Consider the following 26,784-nt stretch of genomic DNA (forward strand, 5'->3'; position numbering starts at 1 on the left):
AATTCCAATTCAAATTAAAATTTTGAATTTTCCCACCCCACCCGAACTTCGAATTCAAATTCAAATTTTGAACTCTCCTTTCCCAGTCAAAATTCAAATTCAAATTCAAAATTTGAAATTTCGGAAACTCTATCACAACCTCTCCCTGCACCCGAAACCTTAGCCCATAACCCACCCAAAACCCTAGCCCATAAGTCACCTGCACCATCCCAACCAACTCAACCTTACCATGTTCAAACCCGATCCAAAACGGGTCATCCTAAACCCATCTCTAAATTGAACCTTCTAGTCACCTCTTTTGTTGATAATCCTAAAACAAAACCCAAGTGGAGGCTTGCTATGAGTGACGAATTTGATGCTCTCTTACGTAATGGTACTTGGAGTCTAGTTCCTCATCAGCCCCACATGAATTTGATTGGAAATAAATGGGTTTACAGAATCAAACGAAACAGTGATGGCTCTATTTCACGTTATAAGGCTCGTTTGGTCGCCAAGGGATTTCATCAACGTGAAGGAATTGATTATTTTGACACTTTCAGTGCCGTTGTCAAACCTACTACCATACGCTTGATTCTATCGCTAGCAGTTGCCCAAGAATGGACTCTTTGCCAATTTAATGTTCAAAATGCATTTTTAAATGGTGAATTATTTGAAGAGGTTTACATGGTTCAACCACAGGGTTTCATTGATCCAAAGAGACCTACTTATGTATGTCACCTTCAGAAAGCTTTATATGGTTTAAAACAGGCCCCTAGGGCATGGTCTCATCGGCTTGGTAGTTATTTACTCACTTTGGGATTCTCATAGTCCTCATCTGATACGGCACTATATTTTCGTACTTCAGCACATCAAACAATCTATCTTCTTGTATATGTGGACGACATTGCCCTCACTGGATCTAGTTCTTCTGAAGTTAATTCTGTCATTATGGCCATAGGCAAAGAATTCGCCATCAAAGATCTTGGTGACTTAAACTACTTTTTAGGGGTCGAAGTCACTCGCTCATCTCACGGTTTACATCTTTACCAGTCAAAATATTCTTCAGATCTTTTGCAAAGGACCAATATGCATGAAGCAAAATCAGTAGCAACCCCGACCTCCATCACCAAAGCAACCACTAAGGAACCTCCCCTCTATGATAATCCATCCCAATATAGAAGTACAGTGGGTGCCCTTCAGTATTTGACTCTCACACGCCCTAATATAACATTTGCTGTCAATAGGGTTTGTCAATATATGCATCACCCTACAATTGATGATTGGGCTGCAGTTAAGCGAATTCTTCGTTATCTAAAAGAGACCCCATCCCATGGAATTCTATTTCGGCCAACAACTAATCTTTCTCTGACTGCCTTTAGTGATGCAGACTGGGCCGGTTCAACTATTAATCAACGATCTACAAGTGGTTATTGTGTCTACTTGGGCCCTAATTTGATCTCTTGGAGTTCCAAGAAACAACCCACTATGGCCTGCTCCTTTATAGAACCAGAGTACAAAGGAGTTGCTAATGCTACCGTTGAGTTGATATGGTTACGTCAACTACTGCTTAAACTTGGGGTTGTCACTTCTGCACCAATTCTATACTGCGATAATATTGGAACTACTTACCTTGTTGCAAATCTGGTCTTTCATGCACGAACCAAACACATCGAGATTGACTATCACTTTGTTCGTGAACAAGTCGCCACAAAAAATCCAAGCTCATTGTCTATTCTCAACCAATGACCTTGCGGGGGGAGCGTAAAGGATAAATCTCTGAATTCAAATTCAAATCTAGCTCTATCCTCGATTGATATTATCTCTAACCGATCAAGAAGAGTTTTGAGTTATAGTTAAAGTATCAACAAGTTATTGAGTTTGATTGTAAACAAGTTGTAGTTCAAACTCAAATATTTGAATTGTAATTCATATAATATTAATATACATCTCCCACTCACTAACCTGAGTGTGGACGAATTCTCTCTCAAACGAAATTCTAACTACCACAATTCCAACAACACAAGATCTTCATAGAAAGCATTGGACCACAATTCCAACAACTGTATGTTCTTAAAAGCTGATCCTGAAACCAATAATCTAAATACTAAAGACACACACACAAACACACATACACGCACAAACAAAGAGGGAAAGAGCAATGAGCTATCAGTATAGGATGTGGGTACTCGTGAAATCTGGGATGTACCATAACATCTAACAGGGAACTCCAGATTTCCAGGATTACCACTTTGTGGAATCCGCCACAAATTCTCAACATTGATTTGCCCATGAATCGGATTTTTTCTGAATAGAGAGGAAGGAGGGACTGAAAGAGACTAGACAGAATGGAACAGAGGGCCATCACATCTCAAACCGAACTAAAGACTATCTGAGGAGTCTGTATGAAGGAATATCCTCTAGCTGTTTTGTATCTTCAAGCAGCAGCTCCATCTCCAGTTGTTGGCTTGTGCATTTCATTACAGACTGTTAGGAATTTAAATTAAGAAGGATCAGATATACAGATATGACCAGTTGAAATAAAACAAACAATGAAGTCAGGATTACTATCATTCGTCTATGAACTCTCTGACTGGAGATGTACATACATTGAATTCCATATAAGAAGCACGCATAGTAAGCCACTTCAGGTCCATTAGCTTAAATGCTATACAATAGAGAAGGTCAAACGCTAACTCATTTTCTGTCAGTCAGATAAATAAAAACAAGTTACACTTCATGCTTGAAATAAACATGTTCAAACTGCAATGAATGGATTCAGTCCTTAAACAAGTTGACAACCCTACCTGGGCATATTCTATAGAGTAGCTAATGTGATTGGATATTCTAAATCAAAAGTAGATTACAAGCTAGAAGATTACCTGAAAGTAACTTCAAGAAAACTACCCCAGCTAGCGTTCTTGGTCTCACTGCAGCGTTGAAAGAGGATTTGTTGTTAAGAAAAACCAGTACAATTGGTGAAAGTAGCAAGTACTAAAAAATTACTATCTTAATGACTTATCGAGCTTCAGAATATTTCTATTCGTTAGTGAAAACTACTGAAAGGCAAAATGTTTTTCATCTACCTGAAACACTTGGATGGGGTATGTAAAGGATAAGTCTCTGAATTCAAAATTTTAAAATCCAAGCTCACTGTCTGTTCCCAACCAATGATCTTGTGGGGGGAGTGTAAAGCATAAGTCTCTGAATTCAAATTCAAATTCAAATCCACAGTAACTAACTCTATCTTCGATTGATCTTATCTCCATCCGATCAAGAAGAATTTGAGTTATGGTTAAAGTATCAACAAGTTATAGAATTTGAATTACACACAAGTGAGGATAGAGTTAGTTACGGTGGATTTCAGTTTGAATTTGAATTTAGAGACTTATCCTTTACAGGGACAAAGTCCCATAATACAAAGTTGTCAGTGGATGAATCCTTTCCACATACAAAATACATTTTCTGTAAAACACAAATAACCCTCCTATTATGAATGAGTTGAGCTTTAAAAACTAACATCATCTAATACAGATCAAAGTCAAAATAAAATGTAGTTTGTTATTATATGTAGTTTCTGGAGAACAGCATGCATACTTATTCAACTAAGTAACTCCATAATTTAAACGTAGATAGTAGGATTTGTTGGTTATCACTTGGATAATAGAATTTGTTGGTTATCACTCAATATAGATCTCCACAAAGGATTTATTGGTTATCACTCAATATAGATCTCCATAGATATATCAATACTTTCAAAGTTGGAAAAGGATCAGTAGATTGAGATGCATTTTCGGTAAAAAGTAATGAAATCTGCTAACTGAGATTTTATCAAGATTCTTAAACCCATCCATGAAAATGGAGTTCTGATAGCTCAATTACAACCATCACTGTTAAGCACGAATTTGGACATGGAAAGACACTAACCAGATTTTAGATCAAGCATTTCAATGAGCATGAATGTGATGTTTACTCCAGCTAGTGCAAATGGGTACTCCCACAGGGACCGGATTCCCTCTCGCTTCCCAAGAAGGTTCTGGAATGATTTCTGTATGCAAAATTTACCTTAGGAATGTGACTTAATGAGCAGGGAAGAATAACTCAAACCAAAATTAAATGAAATTTATAGGACTTTCAAGCAATAAGTGTCTGAGGAATTAATAGCATGCCTGATGCTTACCAAGTTGCAAGTGCCAGACACCTATCCAGCAATCTTGGCTGGAACAGGTGTTTCAAGGAGCTAATACTAGTAGCTTCTTGGAATAAATACCACTGGCACACACCTTGGTAAGCCTCTGCAATGTTATACACACCATACACATCCATTATGCGATTATGCAACACAATAGTATTAGAAAGTACCGAATAGTTCCTGGAAAAGAACAAAAGATTCTCCAGCGACATGAAACCACCACCCCTTCCACCAATAAATTATAAAGCATAAGGTCAGCATAGTGATAGAAAGAAGAAAGATACTTATAAATCCAAAGAAATACAAGCATACCTGAAATCTGTAGATGGATCTTTTCCCTGCCAACCCATTTCCTTCCACTGCTCAGATATTAAACCACAAAACTCTTCTTTAGGATAGGCAGCGCACCATAAAGCTCTTAAAGCATCCTATAATGTTGCAGCAATTGTAAGTCCATGTTGAAAGAAACCATTCATATTATTTTTCAGCACTAGTGGATCATGCCACTACAAAGGGATTCCAGAATTAAATGGATTAGTGACATCTAGCTAGGTCATTGTTTTCAGATTCATTTTCTGCATAATTTGCAATATTTTCCGAGGAATGCAGCTGAAACAGATTAAAAAATCACTGAATTCAAAATGACTGGATGCGAATCTGCTCCAACATTAACAATGAAAGCTTTAGAGAGCACTACTAAAACATCCAAAAGCTTCGAAAGCTAATACATTATCCATGAGGGTAAAATCTTGCAGCATAGAAATAATGGAGTTATTTTTTTTTGGGAATATCCATCTTGCTCAATTAAGGGATACAGCCACAAGAAAGACACATTACCTCATGTTCAGGCCTCGAACTATCAAAGGCGACACCTATGCGGCTCTGCAACCTCTGCAAGACTTCTTCCTATAAGTAAAAAAATCCACAGAAAGATCTCAATTTCTGAGGAGTATATCTTTTGGTGTACAACAAAAGGTGGCTTTCACTACATAGCGACCATAATGAGCGGTTAAAAAGTATCTAATTAATTATATTTTGACAAGAGTTCATAAAAAAAGTAACACATCAACAAAACCAATGGGCCTGACCTCATTATTACATTGATACAGAAGAAATCCAGAAAATCATTTCCATGGGACATTCCTTCATGGAGATTGGATCAGTGAAGCCCCAAGGTACCAAAGAAATATAGCACAAAATCAGATTACACACAAAAGAATGGTAACCCATAATGTGTACCTCAGTACCCCAAAAAGTCTACCACAATTTGCACTTATACACTCTGAGTTGTTCAGTATTGTGAGTTCTAAATAGGCCTTTGTCGAGGACAGTCAGATCTGATTATGGAAATTAATTGCAATGAGAATTCTTTAATATGCCTCATTCAGAATGATTACTTGATATAAATACAACAGATTCTTTGGTTTATTTTCCAGCCACAATTGTTAAACTTCAAAATTTTGTGGGCCCTGTGGATATCAATTGAAGGAGCTAGGGCAAGGATTCATGTAGCTGATCCCGTTTACCTTATTTTGCTGATCTGTTGGGCTGTGCTCCATTTCCGTTCCCCTTTACCTTTCTCTCTATTTTCACCTACATATTGATTAGATTTATTCTTTTTTTTTTCTTTTTTCGGATCCATGTGGCGAACCCCAGTAACTTGGGACAAAGTTGGGTTAATTGTTGATGTTCTTCTAGAAGTAACCTACCCCACTGCTACTTCCAAACCCACAAGCCATCGTTCCTTGCCATGCTGATCATTCCAATCAGTTTCTAGCTTCTTCTTGAGAAATGACATGAACTACAAACTCCAATCAAGTATTTAGTTTGGCAATATATTAGTTTTGAATCTCAATAAGTACACAAATGGGGCTCATATGAGCTGATACAGTTCTCCCTCGGGATGACTTCAATGCAAATTCATTTTGTACAAATTCGTAGAAGTGACCGAGTCTAGTTAATCCAGAACTGGTTCATATAAACTGCATCTCACATTTTGGGCAAAAGTTGAAAATCAAATTTAACTATGACTAGGAAGAAAATTACCTCTGCAGTGGTTAAATCAAATAATAGGTAAAGATCACTTTCTTTTCTCTGCACACAAACACAAGACAGGCTTCTGGCAAGCCATGCAGTGGATCCTGCCAAAGCATCAGCTGTGGAAATACAAAATTGTCATCCATTGGAATCGGAGTTTCAAAAGATATAAAGATACATATTGTTACTGTGAAACAAAGAAATTCTCCAGACTAAAGAAACCCACCTATAGTGGTCAAAAAGTCGAGGCCAAAGTACCAAGATCCCATGCATGGTAGATGTAACATGGTAAGATTCTAGAGCAGTATATAGCCGTTTTGAACAATTTTTGGAAAGATTATCTTAATCAAGCTTTTATAAAACCAAGTTCCCAATGTCAATTTCCCTGAAGGAATTACATTGTTAAAGCAAAGCTCAAATGAATGATAAACTCACCCAAAAACAAAACAGTATCATCAATGTAAAAGTTCATGAATTAATCAGGCAAGTCTAGCCCTAACCAAAGCATTAACAAGTTAGTGGCTATGGCAGGAATGAAGTGATTTCGGACCACACTTACTGTATTGGCTTTTATCTATGTTGAAACTGGTTGACTTCAATGAATAACTCAATAGTAGGCCAACAGTATGAAAGCAACAGACATTACCAGCAAACCAGGAGGTAATTTAGAAGTAATGATTGCCACCATGGTAATAAGCATTAAAATGAATAGACAATGATTTCAATAAAATTGTCAAAATCTATTATAATATTTTTCCCGCTCAATTTGTTTGTTTATTCCTTAGTGAAAACGTGGTCATGTGATAGGGTGCCTCAAGAGAAAAAACAACTTCAGCAGGAAGATGAGATGACAGGTCCATCCTTCTGAGGTCATTAAATAAGAAAATTTGTATTCCATGTTTATAAGTTAATACCATGATTACATAATATTGCAGCCAGCTGAAATTAGTAGGTGATAACTGCATTGGCTGCCCTCCCCACCATGAGACAGATGCACTGAGCATGAGGAATTTAGACAAAAACACAAAAGCAGAATCCTTAATTCTGATGCATATTTTTTATTTTTATTGTAAAAAAGCAAATAAGCAACACATGCTCATGAAACCCTATCACCATTGGGGAGGGGACACGTCTTTTGGCCATGGGTGGCATTAGGGGTGTAAATGGATAACCAAAATCCGCTTCCAAATCACATTTATATCCATTTAGGGGTTATCCGAATCCATTCCAATTACTAATAGGATGCCGATATGGTAATACCCTTTCCAACCGATTATCATTGGTCTGATAAATTTATCCGATTAACTTACTTTTTTGGATTTGTTTTTTTATTTTTAATAATTTTTTTCACTTGAGATGTGTGATTTTGGTTCTCTAGATTTTCTACTAAAATAAATACAAAGTCGCCGAATTCTTAAATTTCAAACCTAACCCTCGCAAATAAAATGGTAAAAATAGGTCAATAGGTAATCGAAAACTTGTATTCAATCTATATTTGTACCCATTTAAAAGCATCTCTTAAAAAAAAAATGAATATCATCCTAATCTGGCTGAATCCGTCCAAATATAGCAAGATACAGATATGGCATTGCCACTATCCGATCCCTTTACACCCTAGGTGGCATGACTTTACCAAAGGAAAAGCACTAGAAAAGCATAAAAAATATGCAATTGTCATTGAAACTATTAGACATATTCACAGCTCAAGAACTTGGTTTTAGAGCACAACTCAGTCAGCCAAAAAAACGAGTTGGACCAAATGTCTCCAAGTTTGGGTACTTATTTATTTATTTATTAATATTGAAATTGAAGCCAGGTTTGCATGGGAAGTACATGCTTACACTGAAATTTCAACATATCCTGGGATCTCACCGAGATACCAGGATATTTAAGATATAAATAATTTGTGTGCATCTCATCTCTGAATCCCAAAACAGAGGTATTACCTAGATCTAGGCAAGCTATTGAAATATGACCACCCAGGTGAGCATCTCATATTCCATCGAAAGCCCAGTGCTGCAAATAATATGAAAGATCTGATGCCAAGCAAAGAGGTGCAGGCAAAAGAGGAACATGGGAAATGTTATTCCTTCATGACAGACTGATGTGATCCATAGCTTTTTCTCTTTTAATGTTTATATTCATCATGTTCTGCTAGTGAGAGGAGCTTCTAGTATTTCTCTTCTGGGTTTGTGAACTTCTTATTTAAATAAGTGAATCATGAAACCACAGTTACTATCCAAACATATGATAATAATAACATCAACAACAAAAAAGATGACAAAGGACAAAGCACTAAAGATGTAAAGGATCTTAAAAAGGTACATATATGTCAAAAATTGAAGCTAAAAAGATTGTGAGGGGGAAAACGAGATGAAGATATTTGGAGTTTGCTCAACCTCATGCGATCATGGCTTTTTGCATTGTTCAACGTCTATCACCTAAGTCATGAAGGCCATGATGAGTCAATGTCATCTTCACCTTCCTCCAGCTTTTCACTGACAGTCTATTTAGGATTCCACACTCAATGGTGAAATCTAAACACCTAGAATTGTGCTGGTTGTGGGACTTCATCCAATATAAAGACTGTAACAATGTAAAGAACTGAATACAGAATGAGAGAAATGTATGATAGATTCTTAATGATCAAAGGCTACAGTTTTGAACAACAAGAACAAATATTGAAAGCAACACCAATCTTGAGCATAAACAGTAGTGGTAGATGCCAGTGAGCATAAGGAGAATTTGATTCAGGAAGCAGCATCAATTCAAGCACACCAACGATGATCAACTTCACTAGATAATGATCTCCATGTCAAATAAATCTAATCAGCAAGTGACAAAGGCAGTAGTGAACACTTATCTCAATCCACAATGTCATAGCGACAACAACAATACAAAAGGCGTTTCTTAAATAATCTTAGTAGTAGAAAGTGGTCATTTTCTCAAAGAGAAATAACAGAGAAACACTCAGTGACTACATCATAAACATCGGATAATAATCCTCCCAAATAAAGACAAAAGTGCAGCTCCAATAGCACCACTTAATCCCTTCTCAAAGAAGGCACATACTAAGTGCATTCTCTCAAGCAAAGACAGATATGGACCCCCCAAAGAGAGGTCTCAAATACTCTTATCAATAAGTAGGCAATATAGGTTATTGTGAACCAGAAGGCATCAGGTCATAGACCCGATAAAAGAATATAAGCTACTGTGGATTGTGGACCAAATTGGCAGTAGGTCAATGCAGACCAGACAACATCAGGTCACCAGATAAATATGAATTGGATGCCATCTTTGCAGACAAAATTGTTGTCAAGGACAGGGAAAAATAAATAACAAGGATCTTCACATAAAGATAGTCTTGAGTAGATAAAATAGTAGTAATCTTTAATAGTGGATAAGATAATCATAATAATCTTCAATAGTGGATAAGAGAATAATAATCTTCAGTTTTCTCTCTATTCGTTTATAACATTACACATAAACAAATAATGACCACCAATAATCAAGATATCAAGCAGATCCCCAGAGTCTCCAGTTCACCCCTTTATGGTAGAAAATAATCTCCATGTAAGTAAGATCCCAATAAATATTTTTTAACCTTCATAAATAGGAAGTAATCTCCATGCACATACCAACACCTCTTAGTGGTTCCACACTTCCACTCTCCCTGGTGGTATATGTAATAGTCCCTCACCCCCAATATATAAAATCACCAGAGGAAATACAACAGAGATTATAATTTATTATTTGGGACAGACTTGGCAATAAAGAAAATGAAGAGTGAAACAGGAATATGACAAAAAGTTTGATGCAAGTCCCAAGACCTACACCAAGTGGAAACCCTAGGCCCAAGAAAATTCCTAGACTTGCTGCCTAGCAGCACTATAGTAGTATTATAGAATTTCATACCTTTTTTTTTCTTTTTTCAGTCTTGTAATTTTTGATTGGGAAGGAAAAGTTTAGTAATTCTGCTCAATTTTAGTCAAGGACAATCAGACAGTTGACTCCCTTTAGGTCTTTTATTATTTTAAGTTCTTCAATTTCAGCTCTGATGTAATCAAAGCATCCCACAATTGGTGGAAGCAGTCCTTGTACAGGTCAAACTATAGGACCTAGTTTAAGTCTTAATTTTATTAGGACTTCATTTGTATACCCTCCTCCTTCTATGGGAAAGGCTACGGTCAATTTAATGATATATTTCTCCCAGCTTTCGCTGTAACTCTTTGAGTGATTCTACTGATCTAAGTTCTCAGACTAGTGTTAGCTTCAGTAAGATTACCTCCAAAGTGGTTTTGTTCAAGGGTTCTTGGTGAAGACAAGTCAAGATCTTGTGGTTGAGGATTTGACCTACATTGATCCACTCGATCTCCTCGGCAGAACATATAAGGCTCCCCCATCCAAGTATCTGGCAGCCAGCAATGCCATCCACCTCCTCTTTTCCCTCTTATTTCTGTTTTGACACCTAGTCCCTTTCCATCACTCCTCTCCCTCCAAAATCAAGAGCTTCCATAACTCCCAATCCCCCCACCCCCCCAAATCAAGATGGAACCATATCACAGACCCATCATCCCCACATTACCCCCTACCTTCAACACAAACCCATCCTTTTCTGACCAGCCAAACCTCGGATGTCACCAATCTCGATTCAAGATTTGTCATTCTTTGAAATCTGCCAAACTTGGTGAGCATGACCTTGGCAGAAATCCTAGGTTTGGTACAAGTTTCACCCCCTTTTGAGAATCCTAGGTCACCCAAATTCCTCACTTCAGTGATTGCTGAATCTTGCCCTCGGCAAGATTTCTCCTGTTAGCCCATACTTAACCTACACCTAACCTAACCTAATTTGGAACCAGTTGAACCCAAACAGCTCATCATCTACATCACTAGTCACAGAGAAGAAATCTAGTTGAGATCCCACAACCTTAAACCTTCCCTATACCCTAACGAAACCTAACAAACATGGGCTTGCTTTAGCTTGGAGCTGGTTCTAACTACATGTCTTGGATGAAGGACCCTCACTCTAGTAAGGCTGCAGCAAGAGTGGGTGGGGGAAATATGGGAAACCACCTCACAAAAAACATAAAGGAATATTGCGTGAATTTGTATATTTTAGGTAAGGACAATAATAAGATTAGAAAATTCATCCTAAGAAAATGATCAGAAAGTTTGACCAATGAAAGCCCTGGGGCGCAATTATGTGAATCTAGTCCCAAGGAAGGACCATATAGGATTACTATAACTGAACAGGGAACTACTAGTCATTAAAATGAACATGATCCTCTCCACAATGGAACAGAGAATGAACATGATCTTCTCCACAATGGAACAGAGTACCCAAGGCAGAGATGTGTGACCGTCTCACACAAACCAGAAGAATTCTTACAAGAAAAGGTGGTGAGGTATTCTCCAACCTGGGAAGGCAGGGGAAGCAATGGAAATCTCCGATGAAAGAAACTCATTTTGTGGTAGGACTCAATTGAAAGCAGCAATGACTCATTCCATGGGTCTAAGAGCAATTTTCATTGCAGTAGGACAGAAGTAGTAGCAGACAGGGTTTAAAAGTATTGCGTATCGGCAGTGTATTGGTTGGGTGATTTTAAGAGACGTTTCGTTTTGTATGGTATCTGTTAGAAAATAAACTTTAATCAACCAAAACAGTGTGTTAAGTACCCGAATGCAGTAGCTTAACAATGGTGGAACGACACAAGGAAATAGTAGTAATAATAACTTTTATTGAATGCTGAACTTAGAAACAGAGCACGCTACCAGCAGGAGGTGTACCTACAGCTACTCGAGAGCAATAGCCCTCACCCTTACTTCCCCAATAACTCAAAAGCATGAAACTAATCTACTCTTCCTTCCCAATATTAATAGTAAATACTTGCCTACAATATCCCTCCGTAGAATCATCCCAAATCTATTCCTATAAGGCATTCTAAATCTCTGAATCTCTCAACCGTTTCCTTCCCTTCTTGGCTGTTGTCAGTAGATCTTGTGGATCTCCTGCCTTGCTTACTAGTATAGACTCGTGATATAAGGGGCTTATCAATACTCCCTCCAACAGTTTCACCTTGTCCTCAAGGTGAAAATCTGGAAATTGGTACTGCAGCTCATCAAAAGTTTCCCAAGAATTTTCACACGGAGGCAGCCCTTTCCATTGAATTAGAACCTCCAGCACTCCTTGAGGAGAGAAACGAATGCTAACCAAGTTTTCTGGTGTGAGCTGCAACTCGCCGTTCCCCTGCAAACGTGATGGAAGTGGCTGTGGAGTGATATGCTGCCCAATTGCTTTCTTCAGCTGCGAAACATAAAACACCAGATGGATCCTTGAATCAGCAGGTAAACGTAGACGATAGGCAGCTGGTCCCACTTGCCCAATGATCTGGTACGGCCTGTAGAAGCGATGGTTGAGTTTTTCATTGGGTCGTTTGGCAAGTTTTTGGAAGCAATAAAGCTGAAGCTTAAGGAAAACCTCATCCCCCACTTAATAATGCACCTCCCAGCGATTGGAATCCGCTGAAGCCCACATCCGATCTTGGGCCACTCGTAGGTTTGATTTGAGGTCATCCAACACTCGATTCCGCTCCCCAAGGAACACATCGACCTCATCCACTTTAGATCGGCCATCCTCCCAACGCAAAAGAGAAGGTGGGGCACATCCATACACAACTTGGAATGTAGTCATTTTAGTGGCTGAATGAAATGTCGTGTTGTACCAATACTCCGCCCAAGGTAGCCAATTAATCCAATCCTTCGGTTGGTGAGCGCAGAAACAGAGTAAGTAAACTTCAGGGCTACGATTTACCACCTCCGTTTGACCATCCATTTGAGGATGGTAGGCACTACTATACTTCAGGTGTGTGCTAGCTAATTTGAATATCTCCATCCAAAAGTTACTAAGGAAAACACGATCTCGATCAGAAACAATGGATCGAGGAAATCCATGCAACCGGATAACTTCCTTAGTAAATGAGACAGCCACATCCTTCGCGGAGTAAGGGTGTGAAAGAGCAAGGAAATGAGCATACTTGGACAGACAATCAACCACTACCAGCACTGTATCCCCACCTCTAGTCTTGGGTAACCCTCCAATAAAATCCATGCTAATATCCTCCCAAATGCGTTCCGGAATTGGCAACGGTTGAAGGAGACCAGAGGGCTTCATGGCTTGATATTTACTGCGTTGACAAGCATCATAACTCGCCACAAATTCCTGGACAGTAGCTTTCATTCCTACCCAGTATACCACCGCCACCAGTCATTTGTAGGTTCTCAAAAACCCTAAATGCCCCCCAAATGGGGTAGAATGATACTCTGTCAGTAATTTGGGAACTAATGGAGATCCCTCGAGGATGACTAACCTATTTTTATAAAGTAATGTTCCCTGTTTAAGCTGATAATTGGGGTAGTCGTGGGATCCCTTCATCAATGCCTGAATAATCTTTTGGTAACGTTTCGAGGCGTGTACTGCTGCGTCTAAACCCTCACTTTCCAGCCAAATTGCTGTTGTCATAGAGAAGAGCTGTTTATCACCCTCTGACTGCCACGAGAGGGCATCGACTGCTTTGTTCTTGCTGCCTGGTCGATAAAGAATCTGAAAGTCAAACCCCAACAACTTGATGACCCACTTTTGTTGATCCGTAGCAACGATACGCTGATCCAACAAATATTTCAGACTTTTTTTTATCAGTTCTTACTTTGAAATGTCTCCCCATCAAGTAGTGACGCCATTTCTGAATAGCGAGCACTATTGCCATTAGTTCTTTCTCATATACGGATTTGGTTTGAGCTCAAGGTGACAACACCTAGCTCCAGTAAGCAATTGGATGGCCTTCTTGCATCAAAACCGTGCCTAGCCCAAACCCTGAAGCATCAGTCTCTACCAAAAACTCCTTTGTGAAATCGAGCATAACTAACATGGGGACGGTTGTCATGGTTATCTTCAGGGCGCTAAACGCCTTTGTGGCGGCGTCGCTCAATTCAAATGCGTCCTTCTTCAACAAGTTAGTGAGTGGAGCTGCAATCTTTCCATGCAATTTTTCCATAATCTTTGACAAATCTGCCGTAGTACCCGATTAACCTAAAAAACCCTCGTAGGGCCTTAAGATTCTGTGGTTGGGGCCACTCCTCCATACACTTGATTTTTCGTGGATTTGCTGCTACTCCTTTAAATATGATGTGCCCTAAATACTCCAATGTACCAACCCCAAAGTCCCAAACATGAATTTCTTTTTGTTTACTACGAGGTTGTGCTACGACAGTAAAGGTGGTTCGTAGATGAACCACATGTTCCTCCATGATCTTGCTATACACCAAAATATCGTCAAAAAACAACAAAATAAATCTTAGCAAATGCTCACAAAATACCTCATTCATAAGTGATTGGAAAGTGGCTGGAGCATTTGATAGCCCAAAGGGCATCACAAGGAATTCGTAATGCCCATTATGGGTACGAAAAGCCATCTTTTCCTCATCGTCTTCCGTCATTCGGATCAGGTGATAACCAACTTTCAAATCAAGTTTGGTGAACACTGTGGCCCCTCCTAACTCATCCAACAATTCGTCAATTGCAGGAATAGGAAACTTGTCGGGAACTGTAAGTTTATTTAAGGCACGATAATCCACGCAGAATCTCCATCCTCCATCCTTCTTTCGGACCAGCAATATCGGACTGGAGTAAGGACTCACACTAGGCCGTATCAATCCGACAGTTAACATTTCCTGTACTAACCTTTCGACCCTATTCTTTTGAGAGTGTGGGTAGCGATAAGGCCGAATATTAGGTGGTGTACTTCCCTCAGCCAGCTGTATCCTGTTTTCTCCGTGGTGGTAACCCTGTGGGTTCTTCGAACAGTTGTGCAAATTCTTTTAATAAATTCAAGACAGTCTCATTCTCTTGTTCTTCCTTAGCTTCACATTCAGTGAGTTGAGGTTGCAGCCAATACCCATCACCGCCTGCCTTGACAGACTGTATCACGCTTTTCAATGTTGTTTCCAGCCTCAGTAAAGTTGGATCCCAACACAGTTTTGCAGGTCGTCCTTGCCACTTAAAACTCATGGTTCTTAAGCGCCAATTACTTCTCACCTCCCCTAGTGTCTGTAACCATTCGACACCCAGGATAATGTCAATACTTCCCAGATTGAATGGGTAAAAAGTTTGTACAAAGATCTCTCCGCCTATTTTAATCTAAACCTGTCGACACACTCCAGTTCCTCTTTAACCATGCCATCTCCCAAAGCCACCTGAAAATCTTTTTTCTATACCACCAATCCTAAAGATTCCACCAACGCCTGAGCAACGCAATTGTGCGTGGCTCCACAGTCAACCAGAACGATGACGTTGCAACCGTGGATCTGCCCTGTCAATTTCATGGTATGTGGGGAGTTGATTCCTACCAAAGAAGTATGCGAAAGTTCCGTCTTGAGCAATGGTTCAATTTCAACAGCTCTACCTTCATCGTCACTCCTACCGTAGCCGCGAGGTCTGGTTCATCGTCATCATGCAACAGCAGCAACCTCAATTGCTTTAGGGGGCATCGATGGCCTTCGGAATAAGGGGCGTCGCACCAGAAACAGACTCCCTTGTCCATTTTCTCTTTAACTTCTTCCTGGGAAAGCCATTGCGATCGCTCGACGGTTCCAGTCGCCATCGAAGTTGTAGATCGATTTTGAGAGGAAGACGAGGGTTCAAACTTTTGGGTTGGTTGAACCGGGGTGTTGAGTCCTTGGTTTGTTCCGGTTCCTTGATTCAAGTTGATTCCTTTATAATTTTTGCTGGTGGGACCCAAGTTAATATAACATTGGGCTGAGCTTTGGACTATTGGAGTGGACTGGGCCCAAGAGGATCTCCTATTAAATTTCCCAGCCAAGTTCTTTGCCTCTATTGCTTGGGCCAAATCCATTATTTGGCCTAACATAGAGGGTCCAAATAACCTAACCTCAGCTCTCACGTCCTCATTTAACCCTGACAAAAAGACGCCCTTTAGCCATTCTTCTTCTACAGCTCTGGCAGCAGCCGTAAGCGCCTCGAATCCATCTTTGTAAGCTGTGAATGACCCAACCTGTTTGTGTGTGATCAATGCTTCTTGAGGAGTCTTCATCCGTGCCAAACTAAAACGTTGGATCATTGCCTCTTTCAAACCCCTCCATGATAGTAATGGTTGTTGCAATTCGCGAAAACGTATCCACCCCAACGTAGTTCCTTCAAAGCACAAAGTTGCGGTTCAAAGTTTTGCTCCATCGCTCAATTTATTCAGGTCGAAATACCTTTTTGCTCTCGCGATCCATCCCATAGGGTCTTCTCCCAGAAAATTGGCATTTCAAGCTGCCTAGGAAAGAATTCCCTCGATTTTTCTGTTTCACCCTCCCTCACCATGATCTGGTGTTCCTTCCGTTATCTCTAGTGTTAGGATATCGGCTGATTTTCCTTTTGAGAACATGAATCTCAATTCATCTCTGAATTCGTCATTGGCCTTTTCCCCTTTTTCTATCTGATGTGCTAAGGCCCCTACTTGACCTTGAATCTCTTTAACAATGGTTTCTAATTCCTCTACCCTCTGTTCTATTCGGCTTTTTACCATTACCCTAGAGTCGTTTGACTCTGATGCCAATTTGTTAAGTACCCAAATGCAGTAGCTTAACAATGGTGGAACGACACAAGGAAATAGTAGTAATGATAACTTTTATTGAATGCTAAACTTAGAAACAGAGCACGCTACTAGCAGTAGGTGTACCTACAGCTACCCGAGAGCGATAGCCCTCACCCTTACTTCCCCAATAACTCAAAAGCATAAAACAAACCTACTCTTCCTTCCCAATATTAATAGTAAATACTTGCCTACAATATCCCTCCGTAGAATCATCCCAAATCTATTCCTTTAAGGTAATTTGAATCTCTGAATCTCTCAACCGTTTCCTTCCCTTCTTGGCTGCTGGTCAGTAGATCTTGTGGATCTCTTGCCTTGCTTACGAGTATAGACTCGTGATATAAGGGGCTTATCACAATGCAATAACAAGAATAATTGAGAAGAAGAAAAAAGAATAAAAGAAGAGAAGGAAGAAGAAGAATTGATAGGAATCACATAAGCCAGCGATTCTAGCTTAGTACTCCTAGACTTGTAGCCTCTTATTTATAGATATCAATAATCTAGATGACAACTTGAGGACCAAACCATCTTGCCCTCTAAAAAAGGAAATAAAGAGTACAACTTATGGACAAAATTTTCTAGTCTTTTTACTCCTAAAACCTATCCAAAATAGAAAGTATTGAAAAAGGAAAGTTCTGAAATGAGTAACTAATAGAAAATAGAAACTATGTTTTCTAAAAACTACCAAAACTTGTGTAGCAAGATTCTTACATTAGAAATAGTAGCATATCTAAAAAGGAAACAAGGAATAATGTCATAACACTGTTTACATTAGATTCCTACATTCAACACTCCCCCTTAAGTTGGAGTATACACAAAGAAAACCTTAACTTGCACAATAAGAATAAACTTGAAAGGTAGCACCAATTTTGAATCATGTAGCAATAATAGACGTCGATAAACACCAAGAAAACTTCACCCAAGAGATAATTAACACCAACTTAAAAAAAACTTTAATTCTTCATATCGAACGAACCATCTAATAATGAAAACAATCGACGATATTAAAGATGAACAAAGTCCATAAGTATAGCAAGATCAAAGACACTATCCCCATAATACCAGTGGTAGGGAGAAATATCCACACTAAATCTTCAAAATTGTAACTCCAAAGTTCATATAAATGCTTCACAAGAAGGCAAGTAGTAGGTAAAGTATAGGTAGGTAAAATGCACTATCCACATAATGCCGGTAGTAAAGAGAAATATCCACACTAAATCTTCAAAATTGCAAATCCAATGTCCATATAAATGCTTCGCAAGAAGGCAAGTAGTAGGTGAAGTATAGGTAGATAAAAGGGAATATTGATTACCGTGGACCAAGTAGGTAAGGTAGTATGGGTTACTACGGACCAAGTAGGTGGGTAAAAGACAGTATGGGTTACTGGGACCAAGTAGGTAAGGTAACAAACAATATGGGTTAATGCGGACCAAATAGGTAAGGTAAAAGACAGTATAGGTTACTGTAGACCAAGTAGGTAAGGTAGTATGGGTTACTATGGACCAAGTAGTTATGTAGATGACAATATAGGTGAAGGTAGGTATGATACTGTTGTAGAATGCCATAAGTTGAGGACAAAAATCTTCACAAATGATATCCATCAGCACATCTTGAGTAGATATAGAATAAGATACCATTCTCCCTCTCACGTGTAGCATTACACGTGGATAATTAATGCAACCAATATCCAGTATTAAAAGATCCCAAGCAACAATTTTCAATGAGACTTTTATGGTAGATATAATCTTCATTTGTCTAGCAAGTCGGAATCCAAGAAACGACTTCCAAACTCTCCCCATGGTAGATTAAGATAATGACAACATTGTAATAAACCAAAATTTTTCAAGGGGTTACTGGTAATATATAAGCCCAATGACAATTTTGTAATAAATCAGTTTTTTAAAGATGCTAGATGTAAATAAAAAAGTGATGGACATGAAAGGAACTAGATTTATAAATGGAGGACAGAGTTGGAAGCCTAAATTTACGAAACAAAGTGGCAAGTCATCCTAATTAAATATGGAAACAAATACTAATGGAAACAAAAAATAAACAAGTCTGGGAATTATGGAACAAAACCAGAAACCATAATTAAAAGTAAAACCATAAATTAGAATAAAAAACATAATGAAGCAAAATAAAAAAACAGAATAAAAACTAACCAGGAATTGGACCAAAAGTGATCCCAAAACTGAACCAAGAAGTGAACCCATAATTGAACTAAAACTGTCCAAAAATTGAACCCAAAACTGAACAAATATGAACCAAAAACTAACCAAAATTTCATCTTCTTCATCATGGAACGAGAGAGAACAAATTGCAGAAAACTCAGTACGCAGATAAAGTGTAGAGAACCAGTACTTCCAATCCAAGGAAAACCTCCAATGGAAGGTTAGAAAACAAAAAATGAACTATTGAAGTTAAATCTCCATGGGAACCCAGTTCAATGAATAGTTTGTCATCTTCATTGAACTAGGGTTCCGTTCTTCAAACTAGAAACCTAAACGACTCTCAAACTGGCAATCACAAAGAGAAAGAAGTGCTGACTAAACCTGCTCTAATACCATGTTACAAAATAAACTTTAATCAACCAAAACAATGCAATAACAAGAACAATTGAGAAGAAGAAAAAGGAAGAAGAAGAATTGATAGGAATCACATAAGCTTGCGCTTCTAGCTTAGCACTCCAAGAATTGCAGCCTCTTATTTATAGATATCAATAATCTAGATGACAACTTGAGAAGCAAGCCATCTTGCCCTCTAAAAATGAAATAAAGAGTATAACTTATGGACATAATTTTCTAGTCTTCTTACTCCTAAAACTTGTCAAAAATAGAAAGTACTGAAAAAGGAAAGTTTTAAAATGAGTAACTAATAGAAAATATAAACTATGTTTTTCTAGAAACTACCAAAACTTGTGTAGCAAGATTCCTACATTAGAAAGAGTAGCATATCTAAAAAGGAAACAAGGAATAATGGCATAACACTGTTCACGTGAACAATAACAGCCCAAACTTCAACAATATCATATCATGGATTAAAATTGCATGGAAATGGTTAAACTTAATCAAAAAAATTACAAATATAGAGAATAAATGGTCAATCTAACATACATAAATACTTAAATGAAGAATACAATATTTCAAGAGGAGTGCGATAAACTAAAGTTGTTGTTAGTTATAAAAAATGAGGTTTGTTACATGTATTAATACTTGTAATACCAGGGAAGGATCATAACCATAAGCTGACTCTTCCTTATGTTTCTATGTTCAGTTGGCTTTTCATGAGCGATTCCTGATCAGATTTATGAAACAAAGACCCCCTAAATAGGTTTCTAACTAAGAACACCTTTAATTTTCAATATATTTGCTTCTCATTATTTTTGTAATTGATAGCAATCAAGATATGCCTTGTTGGTTGCATGTTTAGTACCATTGATGCCATCGATGATTTTTGTTAGCTGACAATACATTGAATGGAAACCTAGAAACGTATTGTATTACCCACTAATTAAATGGTTTATAAGTTTGATAAGTTTTCCACCTTATAGTACACGATGGTTAGTGCTTCAAGAAGTGAGCAAGGGTCGATCAATGTGACAAGAGGATCTTATACAAATATAGTCTTATCTAACTCATTTGTGAAACTCTAGTCTAAAGTGAATGAAAAGTTTAATCCAATCCAACTGTGATTCTTCTAACAAATTTTTAAGAGAAGTGATTGAATTTTTGGCACTAAGTAAAGCTGAGACTTAAGTTATGTTCTCTACATCCTAGTATATATCGGTACATGCTGATACATATTGATACTGTTGACATTTGCACAAATCTTGGTGCACAAGTCAGTCTTGGAGAATTACTTGTGCAAGGCTTGGAGAGTTTGGAGTTTCTTTTTCAGCATACTTTCTATTTTCAGTTTGTTTCTATTTTTCATACTTTTTATTTCTGTTTCTTCCTATTTAGGACATATTCTTTTGTTACTTTATTTTGTCCTTTGCTTATAATTTTGTTTCCATTTTTAGAGGACAAATTACTTGTCTTCCAAGGTTGTAACTAGAGAACTAAATAAATATAAATATATGGGGCCTGCAATTCTAGAAAACTAACTCAGAATCACAGGGCATTGCTCTCCCCTGCTGGTTTGACCTTGCTTCTTCTCCTTCTTCGTTGCTTTCTTCTTCAACCTTGCATTTGATTTGATTCTTAGAGACTAATTACTAACATGGTATCAGAGCTCTTTCAATCAAATTAGACCTCTTCTAATTGTGTTCTTGTGAGATTTTTTTCTTTCTTTAGTGTGCAGTTACCTATTGCTGTAATTGCAAGTAACATGTTGTTAGATCAGTTCCTCATGTAAATTGATCTTCCTATATCTACTACATGTACTGAAGACCCTAGAACTTGGATTGACTTCAGTTATTCTACCCCATCTACCCCTTTTGAGTATACTGCTAAAACAAAGACATGCTTTAGCACTTACAAATAGACCTGTAAATGGATAGTCGAAATCCACCTCCGAATCGCATTCATATTCATTTAAGGGTGCTTGAATCCGGAAGTTTTCTTATCAAAAAATATTTGTACTGGTCCGGTAAGCAACAAATCGAATAATTGCTTATTGGATGAGGTAATATCTGCAAAAAAATTATCTAGTTAAAGTAAAGTATTAAACTTTTTTTCTTTAAAAGGGGCTAATAATCGGATTCGAAAACCAATATTTGGTAACCTAAAAATCAGAAATCGGATATCAGGGGGAAGAAATACATTCATCAACAGTAATCCGATAGTTTATCTTATTAGATTATTATCGGATATCCGATAAAGTTTCAAATTCGAATTCTAATACCTTCTAAAAATTTCTGCCGGATATCGGAATGGATTTAGATAGTGGTTTTACTTATCGGATTTGGATTCAGATAGAGGTGCATCCAAGCTGAATCTGATCAGTTTATAGTTCTACTTACAAGTTACAAATGCCCAACCCTTTCCCCCTAACACACACAAAAAAAGGCAAAATGTATATTGGGTAGCATATCAATAGTTTAAGAAAAATGCCACAATAAAAGATCACGTAAAAACAGTGAAATATTTACTAGCGGGCACTAGTGACTTTGTCTTTCATTATATTTACGTCTAGAGAAAATGTATCCTGCTTGTTGCATGCCCCTACACTAGAGGGGAGGTGAGACAACCACGCTGCCCTAATTTGATGCTTGGGAACATGCTCCTATTTGCCCGACTGCTTGGTCAGGGGCCATGCGACCAAGCAGCATCCTCTCTTATTTTGTTAATAGATTTAAGAGAAAATTACACGACACCCACTATAGTTGGGGCAAAACTCTTGACCACCTGCTATTACCTCATAAATTACATGGCACCCACAATTAAAATTACAAGTTACCCACAGTTACATATTCAATTAAGTGGAGGTGTAAAATGACCAAAATACCTTACTTGCATTCAACTCATTTAAAATTTGAAATATAAATTACCTAAATGCCCTTTGGACAGTAAAATTACTTTAATGCCCCTGGCCTTCACCCAGACTCACTGGCTTGACTCCCCTTCCCAAACTTCGACGATGAAACTCATAAAAAACAATCACTCAATCAGTTGCGATAAACAAAAGCGGGAAATAGATTTTTCTATTGCAAGCTCACATACTGATGCACTCTTCTTCTTCTTCTTCTTAGTTTTGACACACCAAACCGAAGACTTTTTCTTCTTACAAGTTACCATTTCTTTAATTGTAAGGTGTGAATCCAAGAGGGTACACGGAGATTCTCCATAAATCTGCAGCACTTGGCTGTTAGGCTGGCTGGCTGCAAATCTAGGGTTTCTGTTTCCGTGTTTTAAACTTGAGAATTTTTGCAAATCTATGCTTCTTTAAGGTTCTCAATCAGAATGGTTGAGTAATCTACTGCTAATTTGGAGGTGTACATAGTTTTTTTTTTTTGGCCCAAGGTTGGAGTTCCACTGAGCGATCTATGAGAAGCTAAGTATAAGAGGATTTTGCTAGTTTGGCTTGGATTTCACAGTGGACTAATTTTTTATGTGTTACTATAAATAGAAGCAGCAGCAGACTCCGTGGGTTTTTCGGAATTCGCTAGAGGATGATATTGGCAAGCCTTGAAATTTTCTGTATAAGAGTGAGGTGATGGCAAGCAAGCATAAGTAATTAGTTCGAGCGCCAGATTGGCTCTCCAGAAGGTAGTTTGGAGTTGCTGCGTTTGGAGCTGAAAGGGAATTAATCTGGAGAGGCATGGTGGAGTAAAATTGGCTCTAAGTCCTTCACCACAAAAAGTTGTTGAGACAGTGATTGAGTCAATTGGGGCTAGGATACGATATTGCCATAGATCTGCAACTGAAGTATTGTAAGAAGGAATCAGCAGTTCCTCATTTGATTGAGCTTGATGAGGAGCAAGGTCGAAATTTGAGAAAGCTTGTGCCTCTCTAGAAAGGATGGGTTTCGTCGTCGGAGTCAGAGAAGAGGAAGGGGAGTCAAGCCGGTGAGTCAAGGTGAAGGCACATGGGCATTAAAGTAATTTTACTGTCCAAAGGGCATTTAGGTAATTTATATTTCAAAATTTAAATGAGTTGAATGCAAGTAAGGGTATTTTGGTCATTTTAAACCTCCATTTAACTGAATATGTCATTGTAGGTAACTTGTAATTTTGACTATGGGTGCCATGTAATTTATGAGGTAATAGCGGGTGGTTAAGAGTTTTACCCCAAATATAGCGGGTGCCGTGTAATTTGCTCTAGATTTAAAAGCGCCTTGATACTTCAATTGTTGCAACCTGTTTAATTTCAAGATATCTAAATTATACTTGCAAGTGGCTTGAATGCTTGACCTTTATTTAACAAGGAGGGGTATTAAGATATTAAGACAATAATCTGTTACTCTTAGGCAACAGGACGAATGCCAAAATACTAAAAGTCATCCTACAAGAAGTAGCTCAGTCTGACCAAACTTCACAGGTCAAGCCTGCATCAAAATCCCTTAGATTCCTTATAATTATTTCCTGCATCTGCTCCAATCAAAAGAACTTGATTTTTCCTCTTTTCATCATCACCCATTAACCTAACTTCATGCCTAAGATGAAGAGTCAGTAATGAACATGAACTAAACTGAAAAAGCAGAATCTGTGAAAGGATCGATTCTCAGTGCAGGGAAGGGTATAGATTAAACACATATGTTGATTTTAGTTAGCAGTACCTAAGCTAACTTACCTATTTTTAGATTTTATAATATCTCAAGCCTTCTTAGACAAGATATTTCACAAGAACAAAGCTTATATAAAAGATGTAATTCCAACAAACCATGCGTTAGAAAATTCCATGAATCTTGCAGCAACAGTAAATTTAAAAATAAATTGCAATTTCAGCACATTACGTAAGAATGCTGAAATTTTCAGAGAGGATAACTTCACGAGGTTATGGAAGAAAGCAGCAACGATGTTTGAAATTGTCTGAGTTTTCAATCAAGAAATCCAACATTTCTCGCAATTAACATGATATTCATTCTCAGAATACATACATAATGCAGTAAATATATTAGATACAGCTAGGAATTTTAGTTTGTTTAAGGTAATGGAGTGGAAAAAGCATATCAACTTTATAAATAATAATAAAAATAAATAAAAAAATAAAAAAAACAAAGAACATTTATCACCTACCAGAGGGTGAGCAGTGAGGGCTACGCCGTTCCAAAACCTGAGGAATCCTCCTCACGGCAACGTATGATTCACCACGGCCTCCCATATCAGCTGCTACCTCATAGCTGCACCACTCTAATCAACCAAATCAGAACCGGTCAGCCACTGAATCTTGCAAAGCAATATAAGACAGAGCTAATAAGGGGTTCTCCTGAAATGAAATCCCCTGAAGGCGACCAAATCTCCTCAGATAGCCTCAAAAGAAGGAGAATCAAAGCGTTTTCCAATGACTTCCTCAAAGTCCAATCAATTATCCTTAAATCCCCCGAAACGCAATCAATTGTTGCACAAATCCATATAAAGAAGCTAAGGTGCCTCTTGGAGAGACACAGCAAAGCCTCTACAGCGAAGCAAACTCAAAAATAGCTTAAAAAGAATGCCGTAGGCCTTCAAATCAATCCAAGTTTCAAATTAAGCCATCATGAAGAATCTCAGGCAGAACTGCAGAGAGAAAGAAAGAATGTTGAAAAAGAGAGAATATTTAGCGTTTCCCGAAATCTTAGGGTATCAAGATCTGTAGGAAACGCGCCATTGAAGCCATGAACTGCTTAAACTTTAATCTCCCCCCACCCACATTGAATTAACCGTTTCAGTTTTTCTCTACCAATAAAAACCGTTTCCGCTTTCCGCGTTTGTTTTGGGAGTGCGGATCAGCTCTCCGTCATGGGAGAAAAATATGCTCAATTAACGCTTTTGAACCACAAAGTAGGAGATAGCGCATATAAAATCCCGCTAAAATATTTATCTTCTAGTTTTTTTCTTCGATATTTAATAAGTGGGTCCCACCACTATATGTGATTTAAAAACATCCAAAGAGCACATTGCTCTCCCTTGATGAAAAGGAAATTCAAACTCCTCTTTGTTGTCCTCGTATTTTGTTTGGGTGCACGTGGTGTTCTCTTAGTATGCGTTTGGTAACGTTTCTGTTATGAGAAACCAGTTCTTATGCAAAACCGTTTTTAATGTTTATGTGCTAAAAGACCGTTCTTTGCTTAAAAATGGCGTTTGATAAATTCGTTTTAAAAATATTTTCAGAACACTAATAATAGAATAAGTTGGTTTTTTTTTTTTCCTTTTTTGGGTTGAAAAATAAAGTTGGTGTTTGATAAACTCGTTTTAAAGCTTCAATTTGAACCAATTTTATCACTTTCGTTTCTGTTCTTTGGTAAAAACATCTTTTTGATGTTCTGCAAAAAGCGTTCTTTAGAACACTTTTCTGTCCGGTTTGTTCTTAAAGAACAGAAGAACGAACCGTTTTATCAAACGCCTCTAACCCGTTCTTCCGTTCCCAAAGAACAAAAGAACTCCAAAAACGTTTTCTAAGAACGTTATCAAACGCGCCCTTATATTTTTATTTGTTCTAGCAAGTCGTTATGACACTGTCACGTGTACAAGAAAAAATTTAAAGGTTCTCCGAGAAAATGCAGGTACATATGTAACTAAAAAGTTTTCTTTTTACGTTTAAAGGTTTATTATTTTATAAAATTTACAAAATAAAACCCTAACTTTACCAATTCTAAATCCCTACTTCTAAAACCCTAGTTGGAGATTAGGAAATGAAGATAGATGGGCGAAATCTGAAGGAATAAATACCCTAGGCTTGAGAAATCATAAAGGGATAACTCCATTAGATTTCACCCATCCATTTTTTTTCCCTAATCTTCAACTAGGGTTTGGATTAGCTTAAATCAATGACTCCACATTAGGGCTACAACAGCCCTATATGTTCTAATATGAGCCCATTCCTGCGTTGACCCTAATTCAGAATCAATGATTATTGTCCCTAGCTCTAAGCCCTATAGGGTCAAGCCAAGCCCATTCTCGCGCTGATTGGCCCTAATTGGGCCAAGACGGGATGGATTGGTCCTGTCTCTGGCCCTGATTGGCCATGTCTCTGACCTTGACCCTGATTGGCCTTGTCCCTAGCCTTAATTGGTCTTATCCTTAGACTTAAAAAATCAAATGTAAATTCATTTAAAAAAATAATAATAATAAATAATTAAAAAAAAAACATAAAAAGGTCAAGTAAATTAAAAGTAAAATTTATAGAAAGATAAGATGATTCAAGCTCCTACAAAATGATAAAATAGTCAATAAGTTAATAGTGTTGTTGTAAACATAAATAAATTCACACTCCATAATTCTATATTGAGCTCTGAAAGTCTCCCATTGCTTTGGTGATGGAAATTGAAAACCTCTCCCATTACTTT

At 37.9% G+C, this 26,784-nt stretch overlaps 1 protein-coding gene across 2 annotated transcripts; it reads right to left on the bottom strand.

Annotated features, from left to right (window-relative positions):
• Positions 1-1,936: 1,936 nt before the first annotated feature.
• Positions 1,937-25,202, bottom strand: LOC149029260 (uncharacterized). Of its 2 annotated transcripts, none has more exons than XM_089141330.1 (9): positions 24,536-25,202; positions 6,215-6,324; positions 5,006-5,074; positions 4,481-4,527; positions 4,339-4,393; positions 3,904-4,024; positions 2,859-2,906; positions 2,586-2,680; positions 1,937-2,463 (listed from the first exon to the last, which is right to left on the bottom strand). In XM_089141330.1, the coding sequence occupies exons 1-9, from the start codon at positions 24,618-24,620 to the stop codon at positions 2,365-2,367; spliced, it is 729 nt and encodes a 242-aa protein (XP_088997456.1). In that variant the 5' UTR covers positions 24,621-25,202; the 3' UTR covers positions 1,937-2,364. The 2 variants fall into 2 exon arrangements, with proteins under 2 accessions (XP_088997456.1, XP_088997448.1); XM_089141322.1 differs by having other exon boundaries at positions 4,481-4,596.
• Between the last annotated feature and the right edge of the window lie 1,582 nt (positions 25,203-26,784).

Source organism: Hakea prostrata, chromosome 1 (assembly GCF_041222555.1).
Source record: "Hakea prostrata isolate BN-2017 chromosome 1, UWA_Hpros_2, whole genome shotgun sequence".
NCBI lineage: Eukaryota > Viridiplantae > Streptophyta > Magnoliopsida > Proteales > Proteaceae > Hakea > Hakea prostrata.